The sequence below is a fragment of the Rosa chinensis genome, chromosome 4, assembly GCF_002994745.2.
Source record: "Rosa chinensis cultivar Old Blush chromosome 4, RchiOBHm-V2, whole genome shotgun sequence".
Lineage (NCBI taxonomy): Eukaryota > Viridiplantae > Streptophyta > Magnoliopsida > Rosales > Rosaceae > Rosa > Rosa chinensis.
The window spans coordinates 53,324,313-53,337,163 of NC_037091.1; the positions used below are offsets into that span (position 1 = coordinate 53,324,313).

The window sequence follows — 12,851 nt, forward strand, 5'->3', positions numbered from 1 at the left end:
TGTCACAAAATAATCTAACTGGCTGAGCATGTCCAACGTTCAAGTCCCTCAATATGTTTCGCAACCATGTTATTTCACAACATGTAGTTGCCATGGAATGATACTCAGCTTCCGCGCTTGATCGTGCCACTGTGCTTTGCTTCTTCGTCTTCCATGAGATGGGCGCATTGCCAAGAAAGATGCAATAACCAGTTATTGATCTTCTCGTGTCCTTACAACGAGCCCAGTCCGCATCACAGTATGCCCTCAGTTCCAACGGCCCCAAGGAAGGAAAGAATATTCCTTGACCAGGCGTTTGCTTAATATACCTCAACACTTTATGCGCTGCTTCAAGGTGCGGCTGCCTAGGATTGTCTATGAATTGGCTTAGTATGTGAACAACATACACAAGATCTAGCCTTGTGATAGTGAGGTAAATAAGTCTTCCCACAAGTCTTCGATATTGGGATGCATCTCTCAGCAAGCTTCCACCTCCTTGTGTGAGTGTTATGTTTTGTTCAGCTGGAAACCGTGAGGGTTTGGCTCCAAGGAACCATGTATCTTCAAGAACTTCTAATGCATACTTCCTTTGACATAAAGTAACTCCCTGTTTAGAACTCGCCACTTCTATCCCAAGAAAGTACTTTAATTGTCCCATGTCCTTTAGCTTGAAATGGTTCGAAAGAAATAACTTTGTTTCTGTAATATCCTTCAAGCTATTTCCCGCCAAAATAACATCATCCATGTAAACTAACAGAGCTGTAAATCGACCTTGATGGTTTCAGATGAATAGAGAGTAATCAGACCAAGATTGCTGGAAGCCTGCTGACTTAAGAGCGGTAGAGAGCTTGAGAAACCATCGCCTTGAAGCTTGTTTCAACCCATACAGTGACTTGTGTAATTTACAAACCCTAGTCTCCCCTTTTCGTCCGAAGCCGGGAGGAAGTTTCATGCGGACATTCTCATGAAAGTCACCATTGAGAAAGGCATTGTTGACGTTCAATTGATGGAGGTGCCAGCCCTGCATGGTCGTAAGACTGAGTAAAACTCGGACGGTGGTTAACTTGGCCACGGGTGCAAATGTTTCTCTGTAGTCAATCCCTTCAACTTAATTGTATCCTTTAGCAACTAACCTGGATTTGTACCTATAACGCCCCAAGCTGCACCTCACCAGCTTAAGCACGTCACAGTGCCGCGAGCCTCTAAAACATCACTCGAACGCTCGATTTACATTCTAGAGAACCGCTAGGCATTTTGTTTGAAAACTTTTCATATAAACACAGCAGAAGCTACAAATATTTTTGAGGTGAAAATCCTTGAGTTGCTAAAATTTATTTCATTCGTCTAGAACTTGAAATAAATTCTCACACACGAGGTACGAACTTCAAGGAAATGAGAACTCAACCAAAATTGACACAAGGCTAACTATCAACAAGTCTCAGAATACGAAGTTCGAGAAATAGAATTTAGAACAAGGTCTAAACGACAAAATTTACCAAACTTGTTCCGCACACCCAGCTCCGTCCGCTATTGTCCCGTCACCAGTACACAGTACCTGCATCCACACTGTTGTAGGGGTGAGCTTTCGTCGTCGCTGATCTTACAGGAACTCTACCACGAATAGGTTTGAAACCACTAAATATATATTTGGGATCCCAATATGAAAACATGCTTAAACCAAATATTTTAAAGGAACGACAAACTCTAATCTTTTTCAACTTGAAAACTGATACATAATGCTTAAATAAATACGGCGCCAAATCCAAATATTACCTGCTGGCCGGTCCCATAGACCCACTACACGACCTTACCTCAAATTAATTTATCACTAGGTAAGCGTAGCGAGAGCGTCCGCTACCTAGCTACACACACAGATTGGGTCATCATTGCGATCGCACACTGTTCGACCGATGTAGCTAACCCTCCGGAGGTTTAGGGAATCGAACCCAAGGAAGTCAGTGCCCTTTTCGCCCTCAAGCCATCACATTTCTCATGATTTGGTTAGTATGCGTTGCATTTTAACTTAACCAAACCGTACCACTTAACATGCATCATTTTAATAACAATAGATAAGAAAACCACTAACCGAGGAGAGTCCCGAATCCCCTACCTGGACTCCGACTCTTTCTCTCACGTACTCCGAGAGTCGCGAACCTTCCGTTCCTCAGGTAACTGGAGTCCTAAATTCTGACATTTCGATAGTTAATATCTCATTGTACTAATAACCGAAATCTCGACAATTAACAAATCATACAATCAACGTTTCCTGGTTTAACTAGTTGACCAACTTTGACCATCGTTTGACTGAGCTTGACCAATCACGACTACATTCACAATTTGTCCCATATACTTGACACTTCCTTGAAATTGGAATACCGACCAATTTCCGAACTTATCATTTGAATTTGAAACATTGTCCGATTCTTATTCTCTTCGTAAATATGTCACATAGTAATTCAACGGAATTACTATGGACACCCACATTACTACTTAGGCTAGTTTCCACAACATAATCGCAGTTTGAACTGTAATACCAATTACTAACGTGGAACACAGATTCATCAACAATAACCAAACTCCAAACTAAACAACATAATACAATTAACTCATACTCCACCAGTCATCCATTTTACAGGGAAACATCATGTAATCACGATATCCCAATTCAAGCATAAATCCAAACACCAAGACTGAGACAACTTTAACAATTATCAAACTCATAACCAGTCCATTTCAATTTCAACCACAGTACAACAATTCATCCAATCTGTCAAGAGTACCAAAAGTGCAGAACTTCGATTTTACCTTCTGTGGTAGAAATTTCAGGTGGAGAATCCAAGCATATTATCCAACTCGGCAACAGCCTTCTAAAAATTCGAGGAAGAACTCGATAATGAACTAGTATCCAAGCTTCGACGTCCACAACCCAGAAATCTTTAGAGCTTAACTCCCACTTGAGGTAGTCCTTGTTTAGAGAAGCAATCGAACCAGAAACCAAGCCCAAACACGTCGAAGAATCGCGACGGAGCCGAAACTACCCAAAACGCAAATCGTCAGAACTTAATCTAATTCGAAAACTAAGTACACAAACATGTAGAGCAAGGCGAGAGGAGCGATTTTCATACCACATACAGTCCAATCAGTCGCCGAAATTTGCAGAAACTCGCCGGAGCAGTCGGACCTTCTCACTGTCAATTCTTCTTCCTCGTCGGATGCATGGACGATCTGAGGCCACAGGAGTGACGACGACGATGAGAGGAAGAGAATGGTTGTCTTGCGTCGTCGATCGGTGGCCGGAGGTGAGAGTTCCGGTCGCTTTTCCCTTCTCGGTCCTCTCTCTCTCTTTCGGGTCAGAAGCTCCAGTCTCTCTCTCGAGATTTCTAGATCACTCCTCTAATCCCTGGCCCATTTATAAACTCCTTCAATTGTTGGTGGACGGTTGTGATCAAGCGGTGGCTAACGGACGGCCTTGATTGCACCGTTGATTTTCTTAATTAATTCCCAAAACCTCAAAACCTCCAAAATTCGTAAAAACTAACTCGGCTATCTGAAAAATCTCCTGAAAATTTCCACTAACTTGTTGTGTCGTGTACTTTATTATCCAATTCTTAGATTGAGGATTTCACTTTAGGAAAATTTCTGAAAATTTCCTCGAGCACTTTGACAATTATCGAGATCGTAAATAAATAACTTGTCGAAAGATCTCAATTTAAGCTCGATAAATTTTTCGGGGCTCACAGTACCTTTCAACTGAGCCATCAGGATTGTACTTGATTTTGTAGACCCATTTGCAGCCAATGGGTCGCCTGTGAGCAGGGAGGGAGACCAAACTCCAAGTTTTATTGGCTTGAAGGGCTTGAACTTCTTGCTGCATGGCTTCTCTCCATTTGATGTCTTGAACTGCTTTAGAAAAAGAAGTAGGCTCTCTCTAGATAGTTATCTTAGTGGTGAAAGCTCTATGGTGAGGAGAGAGTCTATCATATGATAAGACACTAGAGAGAGGGTGAGCAGTACCTGAAGGGACGACCTCGCTTGAAGAAGAGGATGAGCCGGTCCGTGAGGGGAGAGCTGCTTCAATATGAAAGTCCTGCAATGTGGTTGGAGTTTTGGTGGGTACAGAAGATCGACGTGGTGGTGGTGGTGAAGGTTGTGAGGGCTGTGAGTGTGGTGACGATGGCATAGGAGATTTAGTCTATATAAGTGTGTGATCTGAGGATGTGTGAATATCCAAAGGTGTGTGTTAAGGAGGTAGGATATCAGAGGATGGAGTATCAGCGGAAGATGTGGGACCATGATGAGTGATTTGTGGTGTTTGGGTCACTTGGAATATTTGTGAAGATTGGATCAAAGTCGGAATGGGATGATTGAGTTAGTGGGGGAAACAAACCCATGTGTGATGGAGAAAGAACATTAGGATTGACTTGGAAAGGGAACTTATCCTCAAAGAAGATTACATCTCGTGACACTAGGACTTTCTTATCTTGCAAGTTATATACCTTGTATCCTTTTTTACCATGAGGGTATCCGAGAAAAATGCACTCTGTAGAACGGGGATCAAACTTGCTAGGTCTCATAGGATGTGTGGACATGAAACAACGACAACCAAATACCCGTAGGTGAGAGTAACTTGGCTCTTTGTGAAAGAGTTTTTTAAAGGGTGTTTTGCCTTGAAGGAGTGGTGTCGATGTTTTGTTTATTAGGTAGGCCGCAGTGAGTACAACATCGCCCCAAAATCGTTTGGGAAGATTTTCTTGGAAAATGAGAGCTCGAGCAACATTTAGTAAATGTCTGTGTTTACTCTCAACAACACCATTTTGTTGTGGTGTGTTCACGCAACTTGTCTGGTGAAGGATACCCTTGGATGAATAGAATTCAGTGATTTTAAACTCTGGGCCATTATCACTCCGCACAACCTTAACTCTCTTACCGAATTGGTTCTCAACCAAGTGAATGAAGTTAGTGAGTAGGGTTCGGGTTTCAATTTGTGTTTCATGAGGTATACCCATGTGCTCATTGAATAATCATCAACTATGGTCAAGAAATATTGTGTCCCAGAGAGTGAGTGAACATGGTAGCCACCCCATATGTCAACATGGATTAAATCAAAACAAGATTCACTAGAAGTAGTGCTCAATGGGAAAGATTGTCTAGTGTGTTTAACTAAAGGGCAAACAGAATAACTGCTTGTATCACAAGATTTATTTGCGAGAAGGGGAAATAATGAAAATACTTTGCTAGAAGGATGTCCAAGTCTTTGGTGCCAAAGGTTGTGTGTTTTGGTGTGTACCACGTTGCATGTTCCTTTCTGTGGTGGATTGAGGCAGTAGAGCCCCTCCCTCTCAATTCTCGTCCCAATCATCTTCCCCGAACGTAGGTCCTGTATGACACAAATTTGTTTGAGAAAGATGGTGATGTAAAATGAATCAAAAGCTAATTTGCTCACTGAGATCAAGTTGAGGTAGAATAATGGGATGCAAAGAACATTGTGAAGAATAAAATGAGAAGAGAAAGACATTGTCCCAATATGAGTAACCTATGCCGAGGTTCCATTAGGAATTTTGACCAAACGATTATGGACAGACTTTAGTGAAGTAAGTAGAGTGGGAATTACACACTATGTGATCTGTGGCACCACTATCCAATATCCATATTGTCTCTCTTCCATTTTGTGAAAGAGAAAAAGCTTTACCTGAAAGTTCCTCATAATTGGGCACATTATCGACTTGATTGATCAAAGTAGGCTTGTTTTTGTTCAAGAGCCCCAGAAGCTGCTGGCACTCCTCTTGTGAAAAAGGAAAAGTGTTCATAGTCTCCTTGTCATCATTTGAGGAAGCCACATGATTACCTCTTGGTCGTGCTTGTCCTCCTTCCATTGCAGCCTTTCTCCTACGACAATATTCAAAGGTGTGTCCCTTCCAGTTGCAGTAGGTGCACTTAAGGTGTGCTCTGGAATTCTTTGTGGTGTTATTGGTCTTGTTGCACTTCTCACATTTGACCTCTTCTGCAGGAGCAACATCACGGCTTGTCTTTTTCACTAAGAAAGCAGATGCCTCGGGTGGTGCTATTGACTTTCCACTAGAAAATTCTGCTTGTTTCTCATGACGCAACGCCATGGCAGATGCCTTGTTCACACTTGGGAGAGGATCCATCCCTATTATGTTGCTTCGGATCGTTGCATAATTGTCGCTGAGCCCCATCAAGAACTTGATGGTCTTTTGCGTCTCCATATAAGCCTTCACTTCTGTGGCTGTGTCACAACTGCAAGAGGGAAATGCACAAAGTGCATCCTTCTCATCCCAAAGGCCCTTGAGCTTTGTGAAAAAGGATGTGACCGAGTTTGTACCTTGCTCACAATCATGGATTGCATTCTCGATGTGAAACAGTTTAACCGTGTTGGTATGAGAAAATCTTTCTTGCAATTCAAGCCACATGCCTCTTGCATCTTTGCAATGAATCACACTTCTTGAAATTTCCTTTGACATGGCTCCTAGCAGCCAAGTCTTAACAAGCGTGTTGCAACGATCCCATTGTCGCTGTTCATTAGGGTTGTCAACCGGTTTGTTGAGAGTTCCATCAACAAAACCTTTCTTGTTTTTATGGTCAGGGCCATGCTCATGGATTGGACCCATGTTGTGTAGTTATCTTCCATCAATGGCTGTGACACAAGGACTGCGCCAGGTTGATCCGAATGATGGAGAAAGAGTGGATGATTAGAGTTCTCCCATGGTTCTGGGGCTTTCTGTGATGCCGAAGTCGCGTTCTTATCGATCAGCTTCATGTCTTCGTCTCCTGCCATGGAGGATTTGTTTGTAGCTTCTTGCCTCAAATTATGCCTCAAAGTCGAGGCTCTAATACCATGAAGAGAAACAAGATTGCAAGGAAAACACTTTCTTTATCTTCTATTACAACTCGGTACAACTTATATGTATTGTGTTACAAACCAGATCCACTATTCTAGGTCTAAGTATAGTAAAACATCTCCAACAACTAATTAATAAAATTACAGAGTATCACACACAATAAACTCCTAATCATATATGATTCTTTCCTTCAATACAACGACTAGAAAGCATAATACCTTTTCCATGTATCTTCTTCACTAAAACCTACAAGGAAAGCAGGTGTGGGGGGTTTCTAGTGTAGTGGTGACCCAATACACATGTAAAGTTCACTCCAGGGATGAAGTAATGAATTAGTGAGCTTGGCTTGACTCTCTTTGGGTCTCACGTCTCAGTTAGGCACTGAAAAAGTTTTCATTCTCCTTTTCACTTTTTTTTTCTTTTTAAAGGAGTTTGGAACCCAGCTTAACTGGGAGGCTCAGCCCCACGCCCGGTTCCATTTATTATATTAAAAGTATAATTTTGCAACCGGGGGGGGGGGGGGGGAACATAAGACCTAAACCTCGTGCTTCAGAGAAACAATGATAATAATCATCGTAGAGAACATCCTGAATAATAACAGGAGTCTCCCCTAACCAAACATCATCAAGAGCACAATTACTAGTAATGTGAGCCAGTCTATTTGCTACACCATTTGCTTCACGGTAAATATGTCGAATCCTAACTGACTGAAAAGCAGAAATATAATATTTACAATCATCTAGAACTTGGCTTACCTCCGAGAGATTCCTCTGCGCACTGTTAAGAGAAGCAATCAGGATGGTGGAGTCGCTTTCAATATCAATATCCGACCAACCTTGGTGAATCCCAAGGAGATGACCCGCTCTACACGCCTCCGCTTCCATATTGAGGACCGAGTGTGCATGTAGAAAAGGGCGAGCCAAAGCAGCAATACCCACACCTAAATCATTCCTGACCACTACCCCAATGCCTTCACCGCCATTCTCCACACGAAAGCACCATCCACATTTATTTTCAGTCTACCTCGCGGAGGACACTGCCATTTAGTAAGCGGTTTCTTCTTTTTCTTGACAGCCTTAGAATGATACAATTGAAAATCCTCCAGCAGCTTTACCGTCCACTTACTCATATTCATGGGTTGAAAACCTCTACCCTTCCACAAAACATTCTTACGCTCAACCCAGACCGTCCAAAGCCCCATAAAAAATAGTTCACGTTGGTCAACCTGGAGAGCGTCAAGCATGTCCAGAATCCACATTTGCAAACTCTTGGCTTGGTGTTCCATGGCCCTTAACTTCAATGGCCCAAAAAGCCAAAAGCAATTTAATGCAATACATGACTTGAAAACATGCAAACCTGATTCAACTTTATCCATGCAGAAAAGACACCGATTATCCTCCAGCTGCACCTTACGTTGTATCAACATGACACGGGTAGGGACAATATTCTTAAGAAGTCTCCATATGAACAGGCGAACTTTAGGGGGAACTCTTGCCTTCCATACCATACTCCAGTACTTATGTTCTACCCCTCCACAAACCGAAGAAGACGTAGAAGCCCTCGTCCCTAATCCAACACATGTATTAAAAGCATGGTACCCGCTGCGAACCGTATACACCCCATTTTTAGTGAAGTGCCAAACTAATCTATCTTCAGCAGTCAGCACCACGCAAACTCAGTGGAATACTAGCCATCTTATCGATCTCTCCCTCAGTAAAAAGCTCCCTCATAAAATCTAGCTCCCATTAACAAATATGAAATATCATCGTATGATATCATACCCTCTGGAACATGGAACAATGGGTTGTCAATTAGGCTAAGTAGAAAAGGGACAGAAGTATGAATCATGAGAAAGATAGAGGATTTTTTTTCGGAAAAAAAGGAAAAAGGTAAAAGGTCGGCTCTATTATTTTTACATAAAAATGTTCTCTCCTTTCATTTCCATCGCATCGCATCGTATCACATTGCCTTGATTCTATTTCCTCGTCGCTCCAAGTATGCTCTCGTTCTTTCTGCATAGAGGATGTGTATTTTTATATTTAGTTGTGTAGATTATGATTCTGGAAATTTACATCTAGTAATTCTGGATCTAATTTGTAGCTTCTGAATGTTGTTCAATATATCAGTTATGTATTTGAACCTCTATATTATTGATTTTCCAATTAGGGTTTTGGGTAGATAAACTCGATGGGTCGGAAGCAAAAGGCCGGCGAGAAGGTGAAATCGAAGAAGAAGGCGAAGAAGAGAGAGGCGCTGAGATTGAAGGAGTCGTCGTCGACCCGGCTATGTCTTGCAACTTATGAATTTAAACCGTTGACTGAGGAGCAGCTGAAATTGCTGGATATGATGAAGACTCATGAGAGATTTACGGGGCCCTGTGAAGTTGAGGATGATGATGCTTTAGGTCTCACTTCTGATGAGGAGTACATGTTGGCCAAAGCTGAACAACTTGAAATCAGCGAAGCCAGAATGCGTCATCTCGATCGCCTTAAATCTGAGAGGTTTAACTACTTTGACAAATATCACATGTTTGAAGAGGAATGGGATGAGTTGAAGAAAAGAAACCCAGAAAAATACAAAGGTGAGCTAGCTTATATGTAATATTTAATCACGCCTTCTTACATTCTCTGTGGGATATTGTGATAAACCTAGTTGATTATGTTTTATTGGCACCGACAGCCATTGACTGATTCTAGAATTTTATATGTTTTCTGGTTCCGCTGCAGGCTGGAAATACAGTGTCAATGCATTTTAGCTTGAGACTAAACATACAGTTTTTCCTTTGTAGGTGAATATCCTCCCCAAAAGTATACACCACTTCCTTGGCACATAGACATAGAAAAGGGCCGCGGAAGCACGGGTATGTAATGACTCATGTTGTTTGTTTAGCTGTGATCAATCCACTCATGGTTTAAAAATGTTTTTTTGCTTTTTAATTTTCGATGTCAACTGATCGATACAAGAGTTCTTTTATGTGATATTTTAATGTACCAATGCTGATCTGATAACATATGCTGGCTAGTCCGAAGAATGTGTCAATGCATGTTAGTTTGAGATTTAACCTGCAATTTTCTTCTGGTAGGTGGATGTACTCACAAGGAGCTTGATGCTAAGCCTAAATCTCCTAAAGAATCACCAGCTGCAACTTCTGACAGCGGCAATGCAGGTGAGGTTTAAGTGCTTTTGTGTTTTGGCCTTGGTATTGTTTTCAAGTGCTTGATCGTATGTTGTGGGGTTGTGGTCAAATTACTCAACAATGTTTCAAAATAGTTTCTCAAGTTTTAGCCCTTTATTAATCATTTTGTCCTGTTGTGAATGCATTTAACTTTAGATTAGAACTACAATTCTTCTGTTAAAGGTGGAATGCCTGACTAAGAGCTGACTTTGAGCATGAAACACCTCTTTCTTAATAAGGCCTAAAAATGATATACCAAGGATGAGGTGATGTTAGTATCGTATATTGCCCCTTTCCTTTGTGATAGCGAACTACTTATGGCCTCTAATATAGTAATTAGAGTTCTTTGATAGTTGTGTGTTGTGGTGGAAATTTGGAATGGCTCGTGACAATGTTTTAACATTGTTCCTTCGACTTTATCCCTTTAATATGATAAATCATTTGAGCATCGGATTAAATATAGAATTTTCTTTTATTGCATCTCTATTGCACTGTATTATTTGAGAAGTCAACTGATTGATATAAGAGTTTTGTTATATGGTATTTTAATGTATCGATTACCGATCTGATAAGGTGTGGTGGCTAGTTTGAAAAAAGTGACAATGCACTTTAGTTGAGATTTAACCTACCATTTTCGTCTAGTAGGTGAATTTCCTCACAAGGAGCTTGACGCTAAGCCTGAATCTAAAAAAGAATCACCAACTGTAAGTTCTGTCAGCAGCAATGCAGGTGAGGTTTTAAGTACTTTTGTGTTCTTCCCGTAGTATTTTATTGAACTGTGTGATCGTACGTTGTGGGGTTGTGGTCAAATTACTTAGCAGTGTTTAAAAATGGTCTCTGAATTTAGCCATGTACTAGTCATTTTATGATATTATGAATGCATTTAGCTGTAGATTAAACTACAATTCTCCTGTTTATTAAAGGTTGAATTCCTGACTAAGAGATGATTTTGAGCGTGAAGCGCATCTTTTTAAAAAAGGACTAGAAATGCTATATGTACCTTGTATGAGGTGCCTTTATATTGCCCTTTCCTTTGTGATGGTGAACTGCTTATGGCCTCTAATATGGTAAGTACAGTTCTTTGATACTTGTGTGTTGTGGTGAAAATGTGGAATGGCTCTTGACATTGTTTTAACAAATGTTCCTTCAATTTTATCTCTTTAATATGATCAATCAGTTGAGAATCGAATTAATTATAGAACTTTCTTTTATTGTTCTTTATTGCACTGTGCTTTCTTGTATTCTAAAGTATTTGTGAATGCATTTAAGGTTATATCAAGTATAGGTTTAGAATCAGTTTACTTTACTATTCTATAGTTATAGTTTTTTTTTTTTTTTCCTTCTTTTTCTAGTTTCACTTACACATGCTCTTGTAATTTGATCAGCGTAATCTCGTACTATTCCATTTTAATCAATCTATGCAGCTGTTAGCCTCACCGTCAAGTAGTTCCTCTGTTTTTGATGAGGTGCCAATGTGGGTCCGAGCCTTTTGCTGATATGAATCCTAGAGTAGACAAAATATTTAGGAATCCTTGAAACAAAAATATCTAAGCATGATTGGATGAGAAGGAAATGTGTGAGGATGACTGGATGAAGTGAGCTGAGAGCCGAAGACGTAATTGGTTGCCATGAAAATATTTCTCAAGCTTTACTTTTTATTTTTGTTTGTAGCTGTGGTTGCTGTTATATTACAGTAATATGTTTCTGCCTTTCTGATTCAATGTGAATTTCCTTGCAGCGTGAACATCAGTCGGCAATTCTGTTGGCGGTGGTGCGTTGCTTGAGTGGCAATCTATTAGCTGATTTTATTTCTGAGATTTCCACCACCGTTTTCGCTCGGAAATCTTGTATATGATGGGGTTGTGGTTCTGTTCAGGATAAAATTTTCTCTTTAGTTATTTTTCTTCTTTTCCCCAAATCTACATCGCTTTCTATGCAAAATTAACCAATATGATTTAAGTACATCATCCCTATATTTAGTATATTCACTCATTGAACAATTTCATCATTGGTTTATTATATAAAGAAAATGATTCATCGATGTTAATGCATGTCCTTAATTCGTTAAAGAAAACAAAAACATGTCTAGAAGCTTTGCAGGTTTCTGTTCCATTCGTCATGCCTCTATGCAACTCCTGAAGTGGCATATTTGGGTTCTTCCGAATGGATTTGGATTTGTTGTTGTTTTGTGTGCTTCCCAATTTAGAGCATGCAGCAGCATAGTTAGAATTTTAGACTTGTTGTCACAGTGGGTTGGAAAGGCCTGATTTTCAAATTAGGTTTTGTGAAAAATAAAGGATTGTGAGACACAAAGGATAATTTGGTACATGTTTTAAGTGGTCATCTGTTACATACTTGCCAGAAATTGACATGGTGTCGAATGTTATGAAAAAAATTGTTGACCTAAATTTCTTGGTATCCCTAGCTAGTTTTATGGTTGCAAATGTCATGGCGGTCATCAAAATTATTGAATTAGCATGAGTTTTGGAGGTTTCAAGTGCAGTTGCACAATTGCTAGCATTTCATATCTCAAACTGCTTATTAGATCTAGCTTATTTTTCGTGAAGCAATCAAGTTGGCGATGCTGTTTTAAATTATGGTGTATCTTCATATAACTATCTGAGGAGATTTTGACATTGTGTTTTGAGTCATTGTAAAAAAAGACAACTTTCAAAATTTCATTTTTGCTGATTTCATTCCTTGATGGTCCGTTACTCTCTTCTTTTCTAATAGAAATTTCATAAAAATAAAAAGTAAAATAAATAAAGTAGCGTATGTTTGGTAAATATTGAATTCGGAATTTATATTTTCCAATTGCAAAACCCTATTAGCCATTG

The 12,851-nt window shown here is 40.1% G+C and overlaps 2 protein-coding genes across 7 annotated transcripts; one reads left to right on the top strand and one right to left on the bottom strand.

The window, feature by feature from the left end:
* Nucleotides 1-4,999: 4,999 nt before the first annotated feature.
* Nucleotides 5,000-8,254, bottom strand: LOC112199544. Its single transcript, XM_024340547.2, has 3 exons — nt 7,595-8,254; nt 5,669-6,768; nt 5,000-5,356 (listed from the first exon to the last, which is right to left on the bottom strand). The coding sequence occupies exons 2-3, from the start codon at nt 6,606-6,608 to the stop codon at nt 5,319-5,321; spliced, it is 978 nt and encodes a 325-aa protein (XP_024196315.2). The 5' UTR covers nt 6,609-6,768; nt 7,595-8,254; the 3' UTR covers nt 5,000-5,318.
* Nucleotides 8,255-8,479: 225 nt separating this feature from the next.
* On the top strand, nt 8,480-12,199 carry LOC121052427. Of its 6 annotated transcripts, none has more exons than XR_005809030.1 (7): nt 8,480-8,728; nt 9,006-9,420; nt 9,628-9,699; nt 9,922-10,005; nt 10,657-10,743; nt 10,938-11,081; nt 11,753-12,199. XR_005809030.1 is itself a non-coding variant. In XM_040517375.1 (6 exons), the coding sequence occupies exons 2-6, from the start codon at nt 9,027-9,029 to the stop codon at nt 11,755-11,757; spliced, it is 642 nt and encodes a 213-aa protein (XP_040373309.1). In that variant the 5' UTR covers nt 8,480-8,728; nt 9,006-9,026; the 3' UTR covers nt 11,758-12,199. The 6 variants fall into 6 exon arrangements, 4 of the variants coding, with proteins under 4 accessions (XP_040373309.1, XP_040373312.1, XP_040373311.1 ...); XR_005809031.1 differs by having other exon boundaries at nt 10,660-10,743; XM_040517375.1 differs by lacking the exon at nt 10,938-11,081.
* Nucleotides 12,200-12,851: the final 652 nt, after the last annotated feature.